This window comes from Poromitra crassiceps (genome assembly GCF_964638095.1).
Source record: "Poromitra crassiceps genome assembly, chromosome: 1".
NCBI classification, from domain to species: domain Eukaryota; kingdom Metazoa; phylum Chordata; class Actinopteri; order Beryciformes; family Melamphaidae; genus Poromitra; species Poromitra crassiceps.
The window spans coordinates 52,558,899-52,584,504 of record NC_139623.1 but is presented as its reverse complement, the minus strand read 5'-3'; the positions used below and the strand labels follow the sequence as shown (position 1 = coordinate 52,584,504).

General features: G+C 47.8%; 1 protein-coding gene across 3 annotated transcripts in view; it reads right to left on the bottom strand.

Moving 5' to 3' along the window:
• Window positions 1–6,884: 6,884 nt before the first annotated feature.
• Window positions 6,885–25,606, bottom strand: part of myo1eb (myosin IEb) — a 59,569-nt gene continuing 40,847 nt past the window's right edge. For 2 of the 3 annotated variants that reach the window (XM_083647895.1, XM_083647897.1), the window contains exons 18-27: window positions 24,190–24,334; window positions 23,472–23,586; window positions 20,048–20,217; window positions 16,853–16,998; window positions 15,445–15,591; window positions 13,075–13,232; window positions 12,676–12,750; window positions 12,386–12,557; window positions 9,607–9,782; window positions 6,885–8,765 (exon numbers count right to left, since the gene is read on the bottom strand). In XM_083647895.1, the coding sequence (XP_083504021.1) occupies window positions 8,689–8,765; window positions 9,607–9,782; window positions 12,386–12,557; window positions 12,676–12,750; window positions 13,075–13,232; window positions 15,445–15,591; window positions 16,853–16,998; window positions 20,048–20,217; window positions 23,472–23,586; window positions 24,190–24,334 (1,381 nt within the window). In that variant the 3' untranslated portion in view covers window positions 6,885–8,688. The remainder of the gene's footprint in view (window positions 8,766–9,606; window positions 9,783–12,385; window positions 12,558–12,675; window positions 12,751–13,074; window positions 13,233–15,444; window positions 15,592–16,852; window positions 16,999–20,047; window positions 20,218–23,471; window positions 23,587–24,189; window positions 24,335–25,606) is intronic. The other variant, XM_083647896.1, reaches the window with a different exon arrangement.

Here is a 25,606-nt window from a genome sequence, read left to right as displayed (position 1 = left end):
AACGCTTAATAACCAGCTAGCTAACCTGTAAGCCGAGCAGCTAACGGCTAACGGAGGCTAACACACACAGTGCAGCTGTCAGACGGTCATGCGTTTCTGATCTGCACTGAAGGCTCAAGGCATTATGGGTAATGTAGTGTCATGGGTCACGCTGCCTTTACTGTCTGCCGCGAGCTCGTAAACTAGCCTCTGGTGCGTTCAGGTGCTTTCTGCTTGAAATAACGGCAGTGTGGCCACGTTCTAACTCATAAGTAAATTAGGGATCAGAGAAGTCTGATTAGATCTATACGAATGATCTATACACAACACGAGCTGTGTGAGTGTGGTCAATCAGACGATTGTCTGAAAAAAAAATATATATATTGTAGCATTGTCAGGAACCAGGCGAGAGTCAGGATCTAGTTACCGCACTTTATTTGGTTTCACACAGGTCCGGGGCTACTGTCAGCCGTAGCCCACGCCAAAACAAACCCCACAACACACACCCAAAACCCCGCTAGCTCCCTCCTAGCTTCTCCGCTCTCCCCAAACACAGCCATCTCTCTCAGGCTCACGCTCCAACTCCCCCGAGCTGTTCCCCTCTCGCCCACAGCTCCCCTCCCCCCAGCCAATCACAGGTGAACCCCCCTCTCACCCCACCCACTGGCTAATGTCGCCTTCACAGACCCCCCGTAAATCCCCACAGATATGTCAATCCCCCCGTTAACCCCCATGCACAGAACAGTATCACACACAGTAGCACACAAACCCAACCCGCTACACTTCCCCCTCACATCAAAGCTTCTGGCCCACCAGAAGCACACTAGTCCCTCCCCCCCCCCCAGTGGGGTCACTCCTCCGCCGGGTGACTCTCCTCAGCCCCCCCTTGTGTCCCACAGTCATCACACGCACTGCAGTAGTTCCGCACATCCCCCTCGTACTGGTTCCGGACGGACGGCGCCGCCCATGGCTGCTGTGGCGTTACTGTGCTCTTATGTGAAAAAAGATTAATGCACCTTAATGCCAAAACAAGTTCCTATATGTTACATAACATAACGGCGAATAAATTATATCTGATTCTGATTCTGATTCTGATTCCAATAGAACAGCGCCCGAACACCGCGGAGCGCCTCCTCAGCCGCCTGATGACCGGGTCCTGGGCCCCTGTGTGCCCACCGTAATACCAACTCCTGCAGGTAGCTGGGTACCACCGCCCGGAACCCTCTCTTCCCATGTTCCCCCCTCCCCAAAACTCCGTCTTCATCCAGATGCAGGTCGGTAAACATCTCCCACAGTTCCTTTGTGACACCGGAACACCTGTGAATCTCCTCCACAGGGGGGAGGCGTCCGGCCACCACCCACGTATACGCGGGACCGATATCCGCGTCCTCCGCCTGCCTGTATTGCCACTCATCCGCGTCGACATCCATGATGGTCATGTTGTCGTCCTCCAGGTCCACATCTGAACAGAACTCCTCTTCATCTGAACAGTACTCCTCTTCCTCCGCCTCTTGCACTCGCCCGTCCTCCCGTCCCCCTCCCCCAGGGGGCGGCGTGTTCAGGTCAGTGGGAATAACACAACCGGCCGCGACCACCACCTCGGCTTCCCGTACAGCAACCGTGGGGGGCGTAGCGCAGCTCGGCTGTGCCGGTCCCTCCGGCATTAGTAGCGACACCTGCTCACCTGGAAATATGAGCGTCGCTCTCCCGATCCTAACAACGTTCTCTTCCCCCCGGCTTTCCACACTCTCCCCAACCCCTGTCTCTTCCCTGACCTCCACTGTCTCAGTGCAGTCTCTGGCCAAATGTCCAGGCCTCTTACACGACCAGCAGAGTCTCACCTGCCAGCCGCCTGCACGTCTCTCCTCCCCCGCCGCCCTCCGCTCCCCGACAGCCTCCTGACACCCCTTGGCCAGATGCCCGAAGGCTCCGCACGACCAGCAGACACCCGGCCGTCCCCAGTATCGTTGCTCCGCGTACCCCGTCTGTCCCCCGGAACCGCTGCGACACCACCTCGCCAGGTGTCCATGTCCCCCACAAGTCCAACACTCTCTTTGCGGCTCCTCCGTCCGCTTCTCTCCGCGCTGCGCGACCTCCCGTAGCAGCTCCATAAGCCCCTCTGCCCAGACAGGCGTCGCCTCCAACAGCCGTCTGATCTCCTGCATCAAGCGGGCCTCCACGCCGGCAAGTACCGCACTGAGCTCCTGCTTCAGGCGGCCCTCCATGCTAGCAAGCACCGAGCTAAACTCCGGGGTCGGTAGCTCCTTTTCCCCCCCATCCACCGACAGGCGTTCTTCTATGCGCACCATTCCACGTGGTCCTTGTAGCAGCTAGCACACAAACAGCTAACCGCTAACGCCAGGTCGCGCTCGAGTCTTCCAGTCGTTAAGTTTTTCTTCTGACACCAGTGTAGCATTGTCAGGAACCAGGCGAGAGTCAGGATCTAGTTACCGCACTTTATTTGGTTTCACACAGGTCCGGGGCTACTGTCAGCCGTAGCCCACGCCAAAACAAACCCCACAACACACACCCAAAACCCCGCTAGCTCCCTCCTAGCTTCTCCGCTCTCCCCAAACACAGCCGTCTCTCTCAGGCTCACGCTCCAACTCCCCCGAGCTGTTCCCCTCTCGCCCACAGCTCCCCTCCCCCCAGCCAATCACAGGTGAACCCCCCTCTCACCCCACCCACTGGCTAATGTCGCCTTCACAGACCCCCCGTAAATCCCCACAGATATGTCAATCCCCCCGTTAACCCCCATGCACAGAACAGTATCACACACTTACAGTAGCACACAAACCCAACCCGCTACAATATTGTAGCGAACCGGGGTTTGACGTGTAATGTGGTGTTTCCGTGTTTAGCTAGGAACTGATATGTGTGGGTGTGTTCCTAGGGGGAAGGGGGTGTATGGGACCAGCGGCCGGGTGGCGGAAGTCAGTCTAGCTATGCGAGGGAGCTAGAGTGGTTGTATGTGGAGCTAGCAGCGAAGCTAGCTGCTAGGAGCTATTGTGAAGCCAAGAATAAAAGCCTTGTACCAACTCCAAGTCTTCGGTTCCTTGGACGAATACCCGATTCGTTACACTGGTGTCTAGGAGTGGGATCGATAACCCTCTGTGACGGCCGAGAAGGGAGAGGGTGAGAGAAGGAACGGCAAAAGAGACTGTGTGGTGCGGCTTTTGGGCTCAAGATCTAGCGGTAGCAGGCTAGCTGCATGTGCTAGCTGCTAGGGGCGCCACGTGTGATGGTGCGCGGCGAAGAATGGCCATTGGTGAACGGGAGAAAAGAGGAGCTGACGACGGGGATCAGCTCGGTGCTGGCGGGCATGGAAGCCCGTTTGTTGAGAGAGGTCAGATGGCTGGCGGAGGCGATTCCTGCCTGGGCAGTGGAGCTGTGGCGGGCGCTGCGGGAAGTCGGGCGGCGTGTGGACCAGTTGAGCACAGAGGGAGCGCAGTGTGGAGAGCGGCCGGAGGAGCCACAAAAGAGACTGTGTTGGACATGCGGAGAACCGGGCCACGTGGCGAGGTGGTGCCGCAGCGGTCCCGGGGGACGGACCGGGTATGCGGAGCAAAGGTACGGGGGACGGCAGGGAGCCTGCTGGGCATGCGGTGCATTGGGGCACATAGCCAGAGAGTGTCAAGAAGCTGTCGGGGACTGGAGAACAGCGGGAGAGGAGAGACGTGCAGGTGGCGGACAGGTGAGACTTTGTTGGACGTGCCGTTCGCCTGAGCACTTAGCCAGAGACTGCACTGAGAGTGTGAACGCTGGAGGAGACACACAGCCGGGGGAGCAGCCGGAGCAACAGGCAGAGGAGCAGTGGAGCAGCCTGAGCAACAAGCAGCGGAGCAGTACAGAGCCGGTCATTCAGGTCAGGAGAGTGTGGACTGGGTGTCCAGATGGACGGGTGTTGCTAACGCCGGAGAAGCCTAGCTGCTAGGAGCTATTGTGAAGCCAAGAATAAAAGCCTTGTACCAACTCCAAGTCTTCGGTTCCTTGGACGAATACCCGATTCGTTACACTGGTGTCTAGGAGTGGGATCGATAACCCTCTGCGACGGCCGAGAAGGCGGAGGGTGAGAGAAGGAACGGCAAAAGAGACTGTGTGGTGCGGCTTTTGGGCTCAAGATCTAGCGGTAGCAGGCTAGCTGCGTGTGCTAGCTGCTAGGGGCGCCACGTGTGATGGTGCGCGGCGAAGAATGGCCATTGGTGAACGGGAGAAAAGAGGAGCTGACGACAGGGATCAGCTCGGTGCTGGCGGGCATGGAAGCCCGTTTGTTGAGAGAGGTCAGATGGCTGGTGGAGGCGATTCCTGCCTGGGCAGTGGAGCTGTGGCGGGCGCTGCGGGAAGTCGGGCGGCGTGTGGACCAGTTGAGCACAGAGGGAGCGCAGTGTGGAGAGCGGCCGGAGGAGCCACAAAAGAGACTGTGTTGGACATGCGGAGAACCGGGCCACGTGGCGAGGTGGTGCCGCAGCGGTCCCGGGGGACGGACCGGGTATGCGGAGCAAAGGTACGGGGGACGGCAGGGAGCCTGCTGGGCATGCGGTGCATTGGGGCACATAGCCAGAGAGTGTCAATAAGCTGTCGGGGACTGGAGAACAGCGGGAGAGGAGAGACGTGCAGGCGGCGGACAGGTGAGACTTTGTTGGACGTGCCGTTCGCCTGAGCACTTAGCCAGAGACTGCACTGAGAGTGTGAACGCTGGAGGAGACACACAGCCGGGGGAGCAGCCGGAGCAACAGGCAGAGGAACAGCGGAGCAGCCTGAGCAACAAGCAGCGGAGCAGTACAGAGCCGGTCATTCAGGTCAGGAGAGTGTGGACTGGGTGTCCAGATGGACGGGTGTTGCTAACGCCGGAGAAGCCTAGCTGCTCTGCATACCAGCCGGTAGAGGGCGACATCATTATCAGTGACGAGACAATCAGGAGAGCGGGGATCGTGTTGAACAGCCAGGGGGAAGTGAGAGACATCACCTGCAATGCTGTGGCAGTCGGGGGAGCGACACTCGTGTCTCCGGGTGAGCCTGGGGGGTTACCGCCGGGGGAACCGGCCCAGCCTAACCGCTACACACCCTCCACGGTTGCACTGCAAAGAGCCGAGGTGGAGATCGACGCCGGTGGTGTTTGCCCTGCTGCCCTCAACACGCCGCCCCCTGGGGGAGCGGGACGGGAGGACGAGCGAGTGCAAGAGGTGGAGCCGACAGACGAGGACAGGGACATCACGGATGTCACAAGGGGTGAGTGGAGACGCAGACAGGCGGAGGACGCGGATATCGGCCCGGGGATCACGTGGGTGATGGCCGGACGCCGGCCCCCTGTGGAGGACATTTGCATGTTTTCCGGTACCACGAAGGGACTGTGGGCCATGTTTTCAGACCTGCGTCTGGATGAGGGGATGTTGGCGAAGACAGGGCATGGAAAAAAGGGGTTCCAGTGGGTTGTACCCCATCACCTGCAAGAATTGGCGGTGGGCGCACAAGGGCCCTGGATCCGGTCATTTCGGGCCTGAAGAGACACTCCGCCGTGTTCGTGAACATTACTACTGGGGCAAACAAAAGGAGGACGTGCGGGGATACTGCAGTGCGTGCGAGGACTGTAGAGCACAGAAAAAGGGCGTGTGATGGCTGTGGGGCACAGAGGGGGGATGGAAACGGTGGTGGTAGAAATGAAGGGGAAGGAAAAAAGAAAATAATGTAATGTTGGAAATGTTAATTGGAAATGTGGGGGTTATTGTTGAATGGGAAATGTGGGTTGAATTTAAATGAATGTGTGAAAAAGAAGGAAATAATGCAAACCAGACATTAAGGAGTGCCTAATGTAAGCTAGACATTATGGAGGGCCTAATGCAAACTAGCCATTATGGAGTGCCTAATGCAAACTAGCCATTATGGAGTGCCTAATGCAAACTGGACATTATGACGGGGGTGTTGGAAAAAGAAGGGACTAATTGTGGGGAATTGAAATGTTGTGGGGTTTGTGGGAATTAGAATTTGATGTGGTGACGGGGGAAAAATGTTATGGGGTTGGTGTGTTTTGGTACAGGGGGATATGTGTGGGTTGTGGGTGCCAGCGTGGGAGCTGGCTATGTCGAGAGGAGGTAATGTAGCGAACCGGGGTTTGACGTGTAATGTGGTGTTTCCATGTTTAGCTAGGAACTGATATGTGTGGGTGTGTTCCTAGGGGGAAGGGGGTGTATGGGACCAGCGGCCGGGTGGCGGAAGTCAGTCTAGCTATGCGAGGGAGCTAGAGTGGTTGTATGTGGAGCTAGCAGCGAAGCTAGCTGCTAGGAGCTATTGTGAAGCCAAGAATAAAAGCCTTGTACCAACTCCAAGTCTCCGGTTCCTTGGACGAATACCCGATTCGTTACAATATATATATACATAAAAATATATATATAGGCTATATAAACATACATATATGTATATGTATATATATATATATATATACATTATGTCACTAAAATGAATGATTTTCTATTTTTCTACTCATTATACTTTTTGTGGCCTGTCCCCTTAAGATGGAGGGGTGTGTCCATTATCCCCGACACAGCTGGAATTTGATTGTTTGCTCCCTATTTTAACCTGCCTATGTCTGCATTTTTCATACCTGATGAAGACCTGAAGGGGTCGAAACGTTGTATCTAAACTTTAATTAAACTTGTGGTCGCTGGAGCTTCAACAGTGTGCGGACTTCCTCTTCTTTTATGGTATATATATATATCCACCAGCATGACCATTCTTTTTTTGTTGTTGAAATGATTTGAATGTACCGTTTTCATTTTAAAATACTATAGCCTAAATAAAGGTCTAGAATGGCTAAATTTGGATTTGTGAATATGAAACGCACCCTCTGTTGTGGCTACAGGTGGAAACCCATCCGGAATAACAGTAATTACAGGGTCACACACACAGTCTTGAATGAAATGTGAGTTTATTTGCTGCTGTTGGATCTTCAGCTAAAACAACATCATGTTCATGTCAGATCGTCTATAAAACACAAATACAAACAATACAAATCTGATAAAATAGACATTTGCTATAAAGTCTGTTTAGTATTTTCTCATCATTAGAAAACATCACGTTCTGACAAGATATTTGTTCATTTTCTACAATCATATTGCAGAAGTTATATTTCTTTACATTTGTATTTTTTTTTCCTGTTTATGTGCAATCATCTGACTGCATCAGAGAAGTGAAGGATCAGAGCAGACAGGAAATCAGCTGTGTGACATTAAAGGGACGGTTCAGCTCAGGAAAACCAAAAGAAACAAGATGAGTCCAGCATGATATACTGTAATGTTCCATAAAGTTATGGTAATGATAGCGACGTTAGCTGGCTAGTTAGCATCTTTAGGCCGACGTTCAAATGTTAGTCAGCCCGCCCTTTCTCCATTAAAAGAAAAGTCAGCCGCCCCTAAAAAGCACTGCAGCCCCCAAAGTTCAGAAAAAAAACATTTTAGAAAAGCGCCGGGTGACGTGAGGCGCTTTTTCCAGCCAACCAATTGATGTTACTGTAGATCTTAAAGGCAGTATGGATACCGGACATGTATTAGAAATACCTGGGTAAGCCTTTGGGTGTTCCACAACACTGTATTGTCTGCTGTAAATGGTAACCAGCTGGTTACTGAGCTAGCAGCTAGCAGCTTCTCACAAAAAGCGCTCCAGGCTAGGCATGGGTCGATTTCGGGTTTTACCGGTTCGGTTCGGTGTACAAGCCAAAACCGGTTTGATCACGTGCAAACTGTTTTTTTTTTTTCCGTATTAGCCTCTTCTCAAGTTGCACTAGTAGGCAAAAGTCTTATTTTGTTTATTATGTTGATGTTTGAAGAAAAGTTAAGCTGAATAGTTATGAGAAATAAAAACAGTGTGTTGTTACAGTTAAATGGTTCTGCTTATTTTCATTCAGTGTTAGTGCTGGTTGGCATACCAGCTTAGAGGTGCATTATCGCCACCAACTGCAGTTGCATTACAGTCATTTATGGCTATACTAAAAAAAATAATAAATAAGTAAAATTCGATATACCGGTTTGATACGGTTTTTTGGGGAATATCGAACCGGTTTCAAATTTTTCAAACCGACCCATGCCTACTCCAGGCAGCGCATTTTCCACACCAAAGAAACGCTGACATATGCTATGTGGACACATGCCCTTATAATCTCGTTAAGAGTGCATGTGTTATATATCCAGAGCACCATGTCACTATTTCCAGGGCACGTTTTCGCCATTTGTGCAGCCGGACAGAGGAAATTGTGGGAACAAATTGTATCTTGTGCACTGGAATTGCACGTTACAGTAAATCATGGCCACAACAAATGTTTTTTCTCCCATTCCCATGCTTTTCCTGGTAAGACCTCCATACTGCTCTGAGCCGACCCATACAGAAATGTTCTCACCGCCTCTTTTCTACTGACATTTCCAAACCCCTGTTGACCCCTGCAGTGACCCTGCAGTGACTCTACAGTGACCCCTGCAGTGACCCGTGCAGTTACGCTGCAGTGACCCTGTGGTGACTCTGCAGTGACCCTGCAGTGGCTCCGCAGTGACCCTGCAGTGACTCTGCGGTGACTCTGCAGTGACCCTGCAGTGACCCTGCAGTGACTCTGCAGTGACTCTGCAGTGACCCTGCAGTGATTCAGTGACCCTGCAGTGACTCTGCAGTGACCCTGCAGTGACTCTGCAGTGACCCTGCAGTGACCCTGCAGCACTGTGCAGCAGTCTAGATCTTCTCCACATAGTTCCCGGGGAACATCCCCTCTCTGCCTCGCAGACGGCCAAACCACCAACCAGACGCATCTACAGACAAAACAGAGAGATATCATATTTTTATTATAATTATTATATTATTAGTAGTAGTAGCAGTAGTACTAGTAGCACTTGTAGTAGTAGTACATGTAGCATTAAATAGACCCATTTCACAGCAACCGTTTTGAGGTAGTAAAGAAGGAAGTAAAGCTGGTGTAAGCAATAACATTAATGATGGTTCCATTCCATTTAGGTATTCCAGTGCCAGGGCTTTACAACCTCAAAACGGTTGCTGTGAAAAGAGTCTATACCACACACACACACACACACACACACACACACACACACACACACACACACACACACACCACGGCGACGGTGCATGGAATTGCTGTGACGTCATCAACACAACAACAATGGATGATATCGAAGGGATGGTGTTCTTGAACATCTGCCCCTCCTCATTTGACCTCGGTGTGGTTTTGCAGGTTGCCATTTATATCACGTGCTTTGCACGCTCAGCTTCAGGGTGAGCAAAATGAGTAGTAACAGTAACAGTAGTACTGTCACACTAATTCCTAACTGGACCCGATGCAGACGAGCAAGCGAGCGAACATCCGATCGTTTCAGTTTTTCAAATGAGCTGTCCTAACCTGCTGCGTGCATCAGTGAACAGGCTGAGCCACGTGTGGCTTGACTGAGAAATCGCTCTGCTCGGCTTTATTTCTGCAAAGCTTCGAGCACAACTCCACCTTCAACACAGGGGCATTTTTGGACGTGAGGATCGTGCTGCTTCCCAGGATTGGACATCGCTCAGAGTATATTTGCACAATTCAGAGAGCCCGTTTGCTCTCTGTACGTTAGCAAGAGGTGTCAGTAGTAATGCTGCTACCTTCAGTCAGGATGTCGATGACATCATCAGCGTTGAAGCTGAGCTCGTCAGTGTCCTGAGCGTCGTAGGCGTACAGCGCTCTGCACTGAGGAGAGCGGGGGCGGGGCTTAGGAGCCGGCTTGGGACGCCCCGCCCCGGGGAGAGGTTTCACCTCTTTAGACCGCCGCCGCTGAAGACTGGAGACAGAGAGAGAGAAAAGAGAGAGAGACAGAGAGGGAGAGGAGAGAGAGGGGGAAAGAGAAGAGAGAGACAGAGAGGGAGAGCGAGAGAGACAGAGGGGGAGAGAGAGGAGAGAGATACAGACAGACAGAGAGGAGAGCGAGATATGCACAATTGGTTAATATATGGAGGTCAAACAGCAAATAAATGTATTCTCCTCTGAGTTGGTTTAAGTTGTCCACTGAGTGATGCACAGCTCGTCACCACTCGGCTCTAATCGTTTCGGCCCGATGGACGTTTTGCTTCCACCGCGGATCATCTGCCCCCACCCACCCCCGCCCACAGCTGGTCGTCATAGCGACCGCATATCTGTCCTTCGCTTATAGCCGAAGTAGGCTATAACATAACGTTACAATTAAATCCATCCACAGAACTTTTAAACTGGTTATGAAATACTGGTGCCTCTAAATGACCTACAGTGTACATGGGCAAATGTGACAATCGGCCAGGAGAATGGATATCACTTTGTAGTTAGTCAAACTCACAAGCATGCGCTGCGCTATGCGGGGATGGGAGAGGCGCAACAGAGTGAAGCCTGTACCCCGCAGCCTCTCACCAGGCAAGACCGCGGCTTCACCAAACACCCGCTGCGGCCTAGCGGAGCGCTGCAGCCTGCGCAGCTACAGGAGCTCCCTGAGCAGCGGACTTTTTTCTTTTTTTCTCTCAGACAATTGAACACCCGCCACGATTTTATTTCACCGGAGGCGAAGGCAGCAACACAAAAGACTGATGGAAATATACATAACAGAAGAGAAGGTAAGCCCACTAAACTGGTATGCAGCCGCCAGCATTGCATTGACAGTCAGTAGACAGAGTAAACACGATTCTGTCTGACCAATCAGTCGTCAACAATGTTTTCACGTCACCGTATGAACCCGGGTTCACAGAATAGAACCACGACGAGGCAGGTACTAAAAGTAGCACGACTCGACCCCAATACAACCCGGGCTGGGATAGTTTTTAGTGGTGGAATGAGACCATTTATCGAGTCGAGCGGAGCGGGATCGCGCTACTACCTGCGGTGGAAATGGGCCATATGTGACCGCTGCTCCGCTCTGCTAATGTTAGCCTCTGAATGACGGCTGTGCTAACATTAGTCTCTGAGCGACGGCAGCTCTGCTGTGCTAATGTTAGTCTCTGATTGACGGCTGCTTCGCTCTGCTAAAGGTAAAGGTAAAGTCCCAATGATTGTCACACACCTGAGTGTGCGAAATTTGTTCTCCGCATTTGACCCATCCCCTGGGGGAGCGGTGAGCAGCAGCAGCGCCGCGCTCGGGAATCATATGGTGATCTAACCCCCCCAATTCCAACCCTTTGATGCTGAGTGCCAAACAGGGAGGCAATGGGTCCCATTCTTTTATAGTCTTTGGTATGACTCGGCCAGGGATCGAACTCACAACCTCCCAGTCTCAGGGCGGACACTCAAACCACAAGGCCACTGAGCTGGCTCTGTGTCTCTGAGTGACTGCGGTGCTAACGTTAGTCTTTGAGTGACGGCTTCTCCACTGTGCAAATGTTAGCCTCTGGGTAGTCTCACATAATCATAACCGTTAGTCTCTGAGTGACGGCTGTGCTAAAGTTATTCTCTGACTGACGGCTGCTCCACTGTGCTAATGTTAGTCAAATCAAGTCAAGTTTATTCATATAGCCCTATTTGTTAGGCTCTGATTGACGGCTACTCCACTGTGCTAACGTTAGCCTCTGAGTATCGGCTCTGCTAATGGTAGTCTCTGATTCATGGCTACTCTGCTGTGCTAACGAGAGTCTTTGGAGGTCCGTGGTTGGTCAATTCATATGTCTGTCATTTTGTTTTGGTGTCAGGGGCCGGGTCCTTAACAACAACAAGAGTTGTGCCCCAGACATAGGCTGTGCAGTGTGCTAACGTTAGTCTCTGAGTGACAGCTGCCCCGCTGTGCTAACATTAGCCTCTGAGTAACAGCTGCTCCGGTGTGCTAACATTAGCCTCTGAGTAACAGCTGCTCCGGTGTGCTAACATTAGCCTGTGCTAATGTTAGCCAGTATTAAACTGGCTGTAGGTCTCACCTACAGCCAGGGGCACGGTGGCTCAGTGGTAGAGCTGTCGCCTCGCAGTCAGAAGGTCCTGAGTTCGATTCTCGCCTGGGACACTGTGGGCGCTGTGGTTGTGTTCCCCCCCATATCTTCAGTGCCTACTGCCCAGGTGGGGTATCTCGTCGTAAGGGCCTTTCTGTCTGTGTGGAGTTTGCATGTTCTCCCCGTGCTCCCCCAGGGTGGTTCCTCCGTATATAACCCCCCCCCGCCCCCACTAAAAACATGCAGAAGATCAGATCGTCATCGTCATCCGACCGGTGACGACAACATCCGAAGTCGGTCCCCGGGCGCTGTACGAGAAAGCGACCACTGCTCCTGGCCTGCCCCAGGAGGAAAGGACAAAGCCAGGATGGGTTAAATGCAGAGGACAAATTTCACCGGCCACCGTCAGCATGTGTGTGTTGTGGCCCTCCGTGCATGTGTTGTAGTGTGTTGTGTGACAATAAAGACGGGCTGCCGTCTGAAAAATCGTTTTTTTTTTTTTTTTTACCCTGCCACTCCCTGGTCCGGGACGTCCATGAAGCCCATGTCCTGCTGGGTGGGGGGGCGGCTGCTGGGCCGACGCTGACCGTGCCGAGGAAGACTGGGCTGATCCATGCTGGAGCGCTGCCTCTGCAGAGGAGCTCTGGAGGAGGAGGCATCTCTACCTCTGGCCTGAGGACCTGAGGAGAGGAGAGGACAGGAGAGAGGAGGGGAGAGAGGAGAGGAGCGAAGAGAAGGAGAGGAGAGGGTGAGAAACATACCTGTAGAGTAATGGTTGGTGGGCGGAGCCTAACGTACCTGCAGAGTAATGGTTGGTGGGCGGAGCCTGGCTGCCCAGGTAGCGACTCTTGCGGTTGTCCCTCCGAGTCGGTCCTGAAGGACGACAAGACAGGAAGTCAGACAGAGTAAGGAGAGTGTGTTCATTTCACCTTTCACATAGTGCTTCACAGAAGCTAAATAGCTAATATAAGTAGCCTGGGTAAACCCAGCCGCCACGTGACCTGCTCTCAGACCTGCTCTCAGTCACTACCTGAGCAGGGTCTGTCTGAGAGCAGGTCACTGGGGGCTGGGTTTACCCAGGCTATAATATAAGACCATCCAGACGAGGAGACAGGAAGCCAGAAGAGAGGAGACAGGAAGTCAGACAGAGGAGCTAGGAAGTCAAACAGAGGAGTCAGTTGAGTGTTGTGAACCTACGTGAGGTCTTGGGCAGGCCTGGTCCGATGCTGACCAGCAGGACTTTGCCGCTGGGCTTCAGAACGGCTTCATCTCCCTGAGCCAGCTGGAACTGGATCTGTCTGGATCCTGCCGAGCTGAACGGACCCCAGCCGCCCTTCTTCACCTTGAACTCCAGCCTGCAGGGGGCAACAGACAGGATAGAAACACCTCCTGTAATCAATGAAAGCTTTTGAGATCTGACATCTGAGAGTGGACACGATGACACAGACTGTCTCATTCTGAGGAGGAGAAACAGAGAGATGGTGAGCTGAGGATGAGAAGATGGGTGAAGTGATGCTGAGCGAAAACAAACGAGAGAGGCGTTAAGATGAGAGCATCATGAGAAGATAACAGCTGGTGTTACGATACAGAGAGAGAGACAGAGGGTGCTTTCACATCAGGATCCCGGGATAGTCTCTGAGCACACTTGACCCCACTGACCCCAAAGGTTCTTTGGTTAGTGTGAACATTGCATTCTGTGCCCGGAACTGTACCAAGACAGAAAGTGGACTGCTATTTCTTAACTGTGTGATGACCAGTTATCCTATGGTCTGAACTTTTGTGGTCTACAAGGTAAATATGAGTTTGTGTTAGTGGTGCTCCGATCGATCGGAATCGGCCGATATTGGCTCTATCGGCTTTGATCTGCGTTCTCAAAATAGCCGATCAAAGCGGGCCGATCAGATGCATTCCAGACAATTAACTATGTGCACCTAAAATGACTTCACTCCTCTCTGTCTCTCGGATAGACAGAGTGAAGTCTGTCTCTACCTCCATCCCGGCTCCCACACACACACACACACACACACACACACACACACACACACACACACACACACACACACACACACACACACACACACACACGCTTCGTTCAGTCTCTCTGTCTCTCTCTCTTTGTGCCATGGATATTGCATTATGCAGTGTGCACATGAACACTGCTATCCCAAGAGGACCATCTCATTCTGAAATTCCCAAAATAAGAAAGAAGAACTGTCCGAGAAGAGTCCGAGTTGTAAACTTTACTCCACGGACTGTGCAGCAGGCAGCTGTGTCAATGAGCGAGAGAGAGAGAGAGAGAGAGAGAGAGAGAGAGAGAGAGAGAGGGAGGGAGAGAGAGAGAGAGAGAGAGAGAGATAATTACTGAGTAAACACAGCTGGCCTGAGTACCTGAGAGATGCTGTCTGGCTTCTACGACTCCCCAGGATCCTAAAAGCATCGCTGTTTACAGAGGTTGTGTTTACTTTCCTCTGACTGTCTGAATGGTTGCTCCTTCAATTCAGATTAATATTGAAATGGTCTTTAAGAGAGAGTGTAATAAATAATAATAAAAAAAAAAATGCTACATGATAAAAAGAAGGCTTCAATCGACGCCGTGATCGGTGATCGGCAGATACTGATTCCAGCAATCGGTGATCAATATCGGCCCCAAAAAAGCTGATCGGAGTACCCCTAGTTTGTCTATTGTTTTCTATACTATGATGTTATGTTATAGTGTAAACTAAAGGTGAGTTGTGTTCCTGTTTAGCTTTGCATTTTAAGTCATTGGGTAAGACAAGCTATTGCTAGATCGATGAATTCAAAGGTGTGGACCCAGGCAAGTAACATTGTTGCTTCATATCTGATTGGGTATGAAAGCAAATCTTTATTATACTATTATACTATATTAGTCTATTATACTAATACTAATGGCTACTCGCTATTAGAAACACAACTCGCTTTTACACCATACATTTTATGTTCATCACGTATAGAAAACAATACACAAACTCGTATTTACCTCTTGTACATCACAAAAGCCATACAATAGTATCCATCCAACTCGTCGACTTAGCAAGTGTAGTCTACTAGCCTACTCTTCTTCTTCTTTGTGTTTATTGACGGATCGCAAACCAACTAGGTGCATACCGCCACCTATTGTGTAGGAGTTTGTAGATAAGCAAGTGTGCCCGGACATGGAACACTATTTGTAACGTGAAAGTTGACCAGTGCGGTAGAGGGGAGGGGGAGCAAACATTATCAGGCACGTAACGAAAGCAATCATTCCTAATGTGGAAACTCCCAGAGAGATAGACAGAGGCAGGGAGAGAGAGAGGGAGGAGAGGGAGAGAGAGATATACAGAGGCAGGGAGAGAGAGAGAGGGAGGGAGAGAGAGAGATAGACAGAGGGGGGAGAGGGAGAGAGAAATAGACAGAGGGAGGGGGAGAGAGAGGGAGAGAGATAGACAGAGGGGGGAGAGGGAGAGAGAGATAGACAGAGGGAGGGAGAGAGAGACAGGGAGAGAGAGAGAGAGAGACAGGGAGAGAGATAGAGAGCGAGAGAGATGGCAGATGGTGTAATGCACTGACAGGTTGTTGAATTTGAGCGGGAGTTTCTTCTGGCTTTTCTCCTGGAGGCGTTTGAGCAGCAGACTGAGGAACTCTGTCTTGAAGATGCTCTGCAGGACGCTGTCGTACTCTTCCTCATGGACCACAAATATGTCGTCCTGCAGGGTGCTGAGAGACAGACAGGCAGACAGACAGACAGAGATCGTAGGCATATTTGTGACTGTATTGTTCACACAAGATGATATTTGGATGAATTAGCGGATGTTATCCATGCAGGATAGCTTAAGCAAATAATAATTAATGCAGACTCCTGTGTGCGTCTGCCTAAATTGGCTAGCTGTCCGTGTTAGCAAGCAAGCTAACATTATATTAACATCAGGGTTGCCAACTTTGGGTACAGTACGTGGCTGGAGTGAGATTTTGATAGCATGAACTTAATCATGCATCATGCTCATTTAATCATGACTCAAAGCACCATCAGCCTTTTAAAAAGTATGCAGCTTGAGCTTCCACATGTGGTGGGAGCATGTTTGAATGATTTATTTGAGTCCACAAATTATATTAAAAGTACGGTCATGGTTTAGTCAAGTCAAGTCAAGTTTATTTGTATAGCCCTAATTCTGGGAATGTGGGGGAGGAGAGAGTAGGGAAAGGGAGGAGGTGGGGAGGGAGCAGGGGAGGGAGAGGGGGGGATGTGGGGGAGGAGAGAGCAGGTAAAGGGAGGAGGTAGGGAACAGGGAATGTGGGGGGGAAGAGAGCAGGGAAAGGAAGGAGATGGAGAGGGAGCAGGGGAAGGGGGGAAGAGAAGAGCAGAACAGATAGAATATACTGTGGTTTACATATGACTGAGGCAGGAGTGCAGTGACAAGTCTGGTGAGAGAGTGAGTTCATCCACCAGTAGGTGAAGTGTTATTATTATTTAATAATGAACGCAGGTTAGGGTATGGATCGGGCTAGGTGACTGACAAGGTGAGCAGGTAACGGCCACGGGTCAGGCTGGCCAATGAAAGAAGAGGCGGAGACAGGGATTGAGTTTAACCACTGTGTGGTAGCCTATTACTGAAAGATCTTGTGTGTTGTAGAGAAGGAACAACAATAAACAATAATCAGCTCACATTCATAGATACAAATATTAAATCAAATAAGAATATAATGCAGGTCATCAAATAACTCAGATTAAAAAAATTATAGGCTACTCATATCCATATTTATAGTTCACATTTCATACTTACATTATGCATACTTAATAACTATTATGAGCATAACCATAAATAAAATTTTGCACCTACGTTACATCCTGTTCACTCATTAGCAACTGAAAACGCTTAAAACATGTTAATTGCTTCACAAATCTTATATATATATAGGATATTTAAAATAAAGACTGTTTTGGTTATATTTTGGTTCTGGTTGAGTTTTGGTTCTGTACCTCAGAGAGACAGACTGGATCCTGCCGAGCTCGATCTTTCTCTTCAGAACTTCCTGGATTTGACCTTTATCTGGACCCTGCTTCACCTTCTCTCGACCAATCAGGTACAAGAACTTAGGCGTCAGGATGAGGTCACGCTTCACTGACTGGGAGACAGAGATAGACAGAGACAGAGAGAGAGATACACAGAGACATTTTAGCTATGAAAAGTTATTTCACAAATAAAATCTATTTAACTCATTGAGTGCCAATGACGGCAATCGTCGTCAATTCGGATACTAACGTAGAGTGCCAATGACGACGATTGTCGTCAATTGCGTTTTTTGACGGTGGGACGTGGATCAAAGCCAGATCCATCTCCTGTAAAATTTTGGGGCATGTTGAATGTGTATAACCTATTTTACCGACCCATTAGGTGGCGACAGTGCTCTCCAGATTAGAGAAAGATGAGTAAAAAACAGATAAGAAGTCGTTATGGAAACGGAAACGGCATCGGTATGCATCGATATGCATGAAGCATAACGTTAGCTGTGCCTGTGAACAGCAGTCAATCTGCTGCCACAATTGAGCCCCTCCGTCTCCGCTGCGATAGCCCCTCCATATGATTTAGTTGCCGACACCAGCGTCTTTCTGAAAAGTTACATTATTCTCAGCTGGGAGCCGGCGACACGCTGTGAAAAAGCGGGGTGCAGCGCACTTTTCAGTGCAGAGCAAACGCAGAGCAAACGCAGCAGAGCCCCAGAGACACTCCCACGGAGGAGGAGGAGGGGGGTGGGGCACGCAGGGCAGCATACAACCATTGACAGTAAACACAGACCCAGACAGCAGGCTCGATGGACAGAGACAGGCAAACAAGCTAGAATATCTGATGCCCACCAGCAGTAAATCAAGACCAGCAAGAAGGTGTAGGGTCTGCGCACGCAGGGGCCAGCGCTGCTGGTTGCAGCTAAAAAATATTATTTGGCCAAACAAAATTCCTTTGTTTTCACTGTTTTATTGAAGGAAATTATTTTTGAGGTGTCACATCAGAAAATATTAGCTTCAGAGTCAGTGAATGTGCTTGAAATGCTTCATTTCACAAAAGGCTGAATATCTCAGCTTCTAATTTGAAACGTCTCTTTTTGCTCAAAACAACCTATGTTCTCCGGCTGATAACTAAAGAACGGAAAATGGTATCAATAAACTTTTTTTTGCTGATGATACAATAGAGTATCATCGTTCTTTGTGCGTGTTCGGTGTTTACATAGTAATATCACACAATATTCTGTGGGCCTCGAGAAATCACTGAAAACGCTCTGAACCTCTGGCACTGGGAGCGTCCGTTCTCCAAAAGTGGCTGGCACTCAATGAGTTAATTGTGAGGTAAATCCGTGTGTGAGAAAATGTTATGGTTTCGTGCCCATGATGCACCTTCCACAAAGTTTCCTGAAAACCGGGCCAATAGTTTCTCCGTAATCCTGCTGACAGACAAACGGCACCGAGAACATGGCCTCCTTGGCAGCGGAGGTAATTATCCTAATTAGAGAAGTTATTACATGCCTAATGTATTTTTTTTTATCGATTTCTTTATTTACGTGTCACACACCAATGGTGCCCAGCCCGTATGGGCTTATGAGACATGACAAAAACAGATACAAAACTGTGGTTTACAATACTTCAGCTTCCGTATTTCCGAATGCAAGATAGCAAACAAAAGGACACACGGTGTCATATAGAAAAATAGAACATATTCATTACAAACCTATACAAACAGCATATTTTTTCTTCTTTCCCAGGCATTACTAATAAATTGAGCTATATCAAAGACTCTCTTATTAAAGAAAAATTCAAGTCTAGGCACATCCGGGAACCAAAAAGCTTCAGGGTGAACAACAAACACTTTTTCATACATTGTGTGTCTCAGGTCATCATATATTATATTATTGTATAAAACTGAAGTTATTATTAGTCTGATATTAAAATAATCTGAAATGTTTGCATATTGTGGGTGTGTCAAAATGACATTGTATATAACTGTAAATATGTATGTTCATATAAGAACCTAAGTTAGTATCTTGGGTTAGTTAGGTTTCTTGAGACAAGGGGGGACGCCCCATTGTAAATAATAAAGATAAATAACCTCAGGACCATTAAAAACTCTCTTGATTGGCTGCATCTGCAGTGACTAGCATGGTCCAGTGGTAGCTGCACGACGAGAGAGCCTGAGAAGCGTTTTCTCATATTGCCTCAAAGAAAAAGAAAATATATTACTCTCTCGACAGGCTGCATCTGCAGCGACTAGGATAGTCCAGTGGGAACTGCACGGCGAGATGAGCTCTCTTTAAGACTGTATTTTGCAGTGACCAGGTTTGTCCAGTAGTAGCTCCACGTGAGCAGAGCCTAGGCAATATGTTTGATACGAAGTCTGGAAGAACCCCACAACCATACTAATAAAACCAAAAGAAGTAAGCTTTTGAAATTCCCACATGTAACAAGCAACATGTAATAAACAATATGTAACAAGCAACCAAAAAGAAGTAAACAGCTATTTCATATTCATATTATAAAATAAAGCAATGGCTGGGAAGTTTGCAATTAGTGATATTTTAGCCATATACAAAATACAGAATCAATAATCCCTTGAACAAATTGATCTGTCATGAGTTTGTAATTCGAGGAATACCCCAAACACAGAGGGAAACTGGTCAAGCAGGATAACAACCTTCCTCTGTCACCAGATAAAAAACAATAATAATAATTAATCCATTGAAGCTCTGCATTAGTGCAGTAAGCAAATTTGAATCAACCAATTAGTAAAGACAATAGACTGTTGATTATTATTTTGAAAATAATCATAATAATTTTATTGTTAAAAGTGCACCTCTATGGTGTAACATTAAAATACATTTTGAAGATGAGGAGTGGTGAAATTCCATTCTACAACACCTAATGTAGTGTAATTAATGATGTTATCAATCTAGTGATCTAGTATGTGGTGTAATTAATTATGTTATCAGTCTGTTATCTATCTAGTAATTAGTATGTGGTGTAGTGTTATTATGTTATCAGTCTGTTATAAATCTAGTGATCTAGTAGTATGTGGTGTAGTGTAATTACGTTATCAATCTATTAATGTAGTATGTGATGTAGAAAGGTAGAGCTGCCCAGGTGGGCACAGTGCGGTGTGGCAGGTGGGCACAGTGCAGTGGGGCTCACCCTGAACCTGCGGTCGTATTTGAGCACCACGTCAGCAAAGTCGATCCTCTCTCTGCGGCCGACAAACTGCCGTATCTCCGGGTGGTTCTCTGTGCCGATGTAGTCTCCCACAAAGTTCCTGTTCAGACTGTTCCTACGACGCTCCTTCCGGTTCAGCAGGATGTCCGAGGCTGCACGCCAAACACACGCATGCATGCGCACACGCACACAGAAACACAAACACACATGCGCACACACACAGAAACACCAAGAATACTCATGACGCAGGATCACTAGCAGCACTGGGCTGGGTATCAGTACTCGATAACCTTAAAGTCCCTGGAAACCAGAAATATGTTTTTATTATTTATTTATTATTTATTTTGAGTAGGGATGCACGATATATCGGCAATCATATCGGTATCGGCCGATGTTAGTCATTTTTTAACATATCGGTATCGGTCTGATGTTTCAATGTTAATATCGGTTATCGGTATCAGCCAAATTCTTCACATTGAGATGAAATAATGCAGTAAATCTATGATTTATGGGCTTTTACAAATGTTTTTGAAATAAAGAAATGCATTATTTTTTCAAATTCAGTGTTTACATGTGTTTTTCAGTATGTACAAAATTTTATTATCATAGAAATGTGTTTTTATACAGATCATATCGACATCGGTAAATATCGGTTATCGGCCATAACGGCAATGTTAATATCGGTTATTCAAGATTCAATAGTTTTATTGCCATATCAACCAAAATTGATTGGAATTTGTCTTGGCATGCTCAAACAGACAAAACAATCACAGTAACAGACCATGAGAGACAGACAATACAACTACACATCTGCTGCAATGTATAAAAAGTAGGAACATGCAATCAAAAACAACTGCAAAATGCAAAACAGTATGCAATACAGTGTACAGTGCAGGATAGGCACAGGCGGCTAGTGCAACAAAAAAAGTGCAATAAAAAAAAGTGCACAATGCATTAAAGTGTCTGGTGCATTAAAAGACCAGGGGGTAAAATTAAATTGGGGTGGTGAACTGAACTGAGGAGGAGTTAAGGGCCCTCACTGCTTCAGGGTACGAGCTGTTAGGCAGACGAGTGGTTCGGCATTTGATGCTGCATACCCTTCTTCCCGAAGGAAGGGGGGCAAAGAGAGCATTGGCTGGATGGGAGGGGTCCCTTATTATCTTCAGCCCTAGCTTCAATATGCGCTCGTTATAAATATCGCATAATCTCGGCAAATCCTTACCTACGATCTTCAATGCCGTTTTCACGACCCTGTTCAGCTCTTCTCTGTCCTCAGCTGAACAGTTACCAAACCAAACTGTGATAGAGAATGTGAGCACACTCTCTATCATAGCTCGGTAGAAGTGACACATCCCTATCTTTGAGACTTTGAATTTCCTGAGTTGCCTCAGGAAGAACAAACGTTGGTGGGCTTTCTTTACGATAAGGCTCACATTGACGTTCCATTTAAGAGAAGAGGAAATCGTGGTCCCCAGGAATTTGAAACTTTCCACCTTCTCAACAGCCTGATCATTTATGATTAAAGGCTGGAGTTCAGCTTTATTTTTGCGGAAATCCACAATCATCTCCTTGGTTTTGGAGATGTTGAGGGTTAAGTTGTTCTGGGCACACCACTCAACAAGTGAAGAGACTTCGGCATCGGCCAAAATTTTCATATCGGTGCATCCCTAATTTTGAGTTCATCACATCACAGGAACCTATGTTAATAAGCCACCAGCTAAATTTGAACGATGATGAACGTCGCAAAGTATATAAATTTAGGTTTGACAGTCATGGCAAAAGTCATGAGAATCAATTATATTTTAGAGTGTATTTTCTCCCGCGGACTGTGTGGGCGTGTCCCGTGTGTGTGTGCGTGCAAGACTGGTCTCAGAGAGAGAGAGTGCGAGAGAGAGAGGGAGGGAGGGAAACGGGGAGAGAGAGAGAAGGAAAGAGAGATGGAGTTTGTGTGTGCGTGTGTGTGTGTGTGTGTGTGTTTGCTCGTTGCTCGGAGAGGAAGAGACTGTCGCTGCGACTGCACAGCATTACTCTGTGTGTGTGTGTGTGTGTGTGTGTGTGTGACAGTAACCTCGCGTCACCAGGCTCTCTCTCTCTCGGGACTAGTGAGAGAGAGAGAGAGAGAGATTGAGAGAGAGAGAGAGAGAGCAGGCAGCATAGCGCTCGACACACAGCACACAGAGTGGGAGGGAGACAGACAGACACTGAGCGAGCACTGTGGGGGCAAGAAGAACGGACAAAAGGAGAAGGGCGGGTTGCGCGCATGTACAAAGGTTATATAGAGTTTGTGACGTCATAAGATTTTGCATTTGAGCACCTCGCGCACTGCTCTCTTTAATGAGGAAGTGGAAATCCAGACCTTGTAGAAAAGTGGCGATTTTCGGGCTTTGGGTTGAAAGTAATGGCGCATACTTAACTGAGGCACACAATTACTCATATAAGACCCTAAATAACATAGTTAGAACGTTTTTGTGGATTTTGGTTTCCAGGGACTTTAACACCAGAATGGCCATGATGGTCATTTTGAACTTTTTGAAATACAGTGCTGCTGGTGACTTTTCCTAAAAGTGTCTATTTCAATTTTAAAATAGTTTTAATATAAATGACAGAAATGGCAAAAGATTTTATTTTTTTTAACAAATTTTGCACAAAAGTGGTCATATTGACCACAGTATTTCCCAGGGTTCTAGGCCTATTGTTTTTTTGTTCTTCTTTTTTATTTTATCCCCCCCCCCTTTTTTTCCACGACTAAACGTGGACATAACTTTGGTTGTTGTTGCACACTGATGAGTTTGAACAGTTTTCTTAAAATGTTATGCCTGCAGCCATGCTAAATCAACATGTTCTACATGATGCCTGCAGCCATGCTAAATCAACATGTTCTACATGATGCCTGCAGCCATGCTAAATCAACATGTTCTACATGATGCCTGCAGCCATGCTAAATCAACATGTTCTACATGATGCCTGCAGCCATGCTAAATCAACATGTTCTACATGATGCCTGCAGGCTGCAGCCATGCTAACATGTTCTACATGATGCCTGCAGCCATGCTAACATGTTCTACGTGATGCCTGCAGCCATGCTAACATGTTCTACGTGATGCCTGCAGCCATGCTAACATGTTCTACGTGATGCCTGCAGCCATGCTAACATGTTCTACGTGATGCCTGCAGCCATGCTAACATGTTCTACGTGATGCCTGCAGCCATGCTAAATCAACATGTTCTATGTGATGCCTGCAGCCATGCTAAATCAACATGTTCTACATGAACATCAAAAAATCAAATTCTCCCGTAGCGGACTACTTTTTGGGAGAAGTTGATAACTGCTGCTCTCCTCCTCCCAGTGAGATAACAGCAGGTCAGGTGTAGCTTTAGCATTACAGTGTGATGATGTTGATCTTACCTTCCTCCCTCATCTTGACGTATTTGCGCACGGCGATGTGTTTCCTCCAGGCCTTCTGGATGACACGGGCGTAACCATTATACTTCCTCTCCCTCATCTCCTCCAACAGGAACAGCTGCAACACGGAGACGACATCTTTATCATAAAGAATGCTGCCGGCACCATGGCTCCTGCGTTAAACGATGCCTTTCCTGGGGAAGCTAGGCAGGTCTGGCTGTGGATACTCCTTGGATGAGAGACCAGATGGAAGTGGTGTTGGAGGCGCTCTTCCCTCTGGTCTGATGAATAATCGGCACTCTTCGCAAGAGTAGGGGTGTAACCCCGGTGCCCTGGGGGGTATAACCCCGGTGCCCTGGGGGGTGTAACCCCGGTGCCCTGGCTAAATTGCAACACAGGCCTTTTTTCCATCACGGCCACCTAATCATCCTACAATAGATAATTGGCTCAGTCAGAGGACTGAGTGATGTGATGATAGCTGATGATGGCTGATTTGTGGTGAGCGTTCTGGTGCAAACTGGCTGCCATGCATCACCCAGGGGTGCTACACATCGGTGGTGGATGAGTAGAGTTTTTCACACACACCCACACACACGTAAAGTGCATTGGGTGCCTTGAAAAACGCTGTATAAATCCAGTCCAATATTAATTTTTATTAGAATTGAATTGTATTAGAATTTGAATTGTAGCTCCTGTGTTGTAAATAAAGGTGTGTTCATACCGACTCTGGAGCCTTGATGAAGAGCTTGGTCTTGCCCAGTTGGTACTGGTCGCTGTCCATGTTGACGGAGCTGAGGAGGTGCAGCACCCCCTGCCGCTCATCGCCCCCCCACCGAGGCCACGTCTCCCGGGTCAGGATGGCATACCTGCACCAAGGTTATTACAGTTAACTCAAACTAAACTAAAAACTAACACTAGGGGTAAAAAAAAAAAAAAAAAAAAGTGAACTGAAATAAAAATAAAAACTAGACTTTAGAAAGACATAAAACTAACTGAAATGATATTGTGTACTTACAAAACTGGGATGTCTACATGAGTGAGAGTCAACTGCCTTCACAAAGTGTTTGTATTGAAATACCTATTCTCAACTTCTTACATCTGCCGCTGACACTGAATATACAGTACATAATAAATAAATAAAACTATTTAAAACAAATTTTTAAACAGTAAAAACTAAACTAAAATGAGCAAATCCACTGAAACTAAAATGAATTGAAAACTAAAATTAAAAACTAAATAAAAATAAAAACTAATGAAAAATACAAAACTATAATAAATAGGGCGGGGACTTTAACACGTTAATTTCGATTAATTAATTACAGAAAAAATAACGGTTAAAAAAATTAACGCATTTTAATCACACCTTATTTTTGCACTACAGAGACCACGGAACGTTTCTCTACTACCTAGTCACTGATTCACTCATATACCAAAATCCATTTGAATTGAAAAATGTTGCTTCTTGTGTCAAATATTGATATGCGATTAAAATGCGATTAATTTAGATTAATTAATTACAAAGCCTCTAATTAGATTTTTAAAAAAATCGAGTCCCACCACTAATAATAACTCTAGTCTCACGCGGTCAGACCTTCTTAAAAAAGACGCGTTGGCTTCCGAAATTTGCAAATGCTTCCGCCTACCCGTCTGTACTTCAGAGGAGAAAGTTGGTCAAAATGGAAATAAGGCGAGACATCCGCTCATCCACTAATTTCTCCAATCACCTGCATCGGTTTTGTTTACATGTGTCGATTGGTATCGAACTTCCTCCGGACTGAAGTATTGTTATTGTTTTGTTTGTTTTTTGGAAAATGACAACCTCTGGCCAACAGGCTAAAGCACAGTGGATTCGAAGACTGTGGAAGAGATTGTGGCTTGAGAGACGACTACTCCCTAGCAGAGGGTCTGAAGTCAGCATTGCCAGGTTTTGCCATAGGAATTCCAGCGGCCTCTGAATGGTTACGGAAGTCCGACTATCTGCATGCATTGGTGCATTGTACAAAATGTACCGCCCCACAAGTTGCGTTTTGGCCACAGGTGCCCCAGACGTAGATATTTTACCAAGGCTGGCTAGTGCGAGACTATAATAACTCGGGGTGTCATGGTGGAGCTCGTGTCTGATCTGTGGGTGGAGCCTG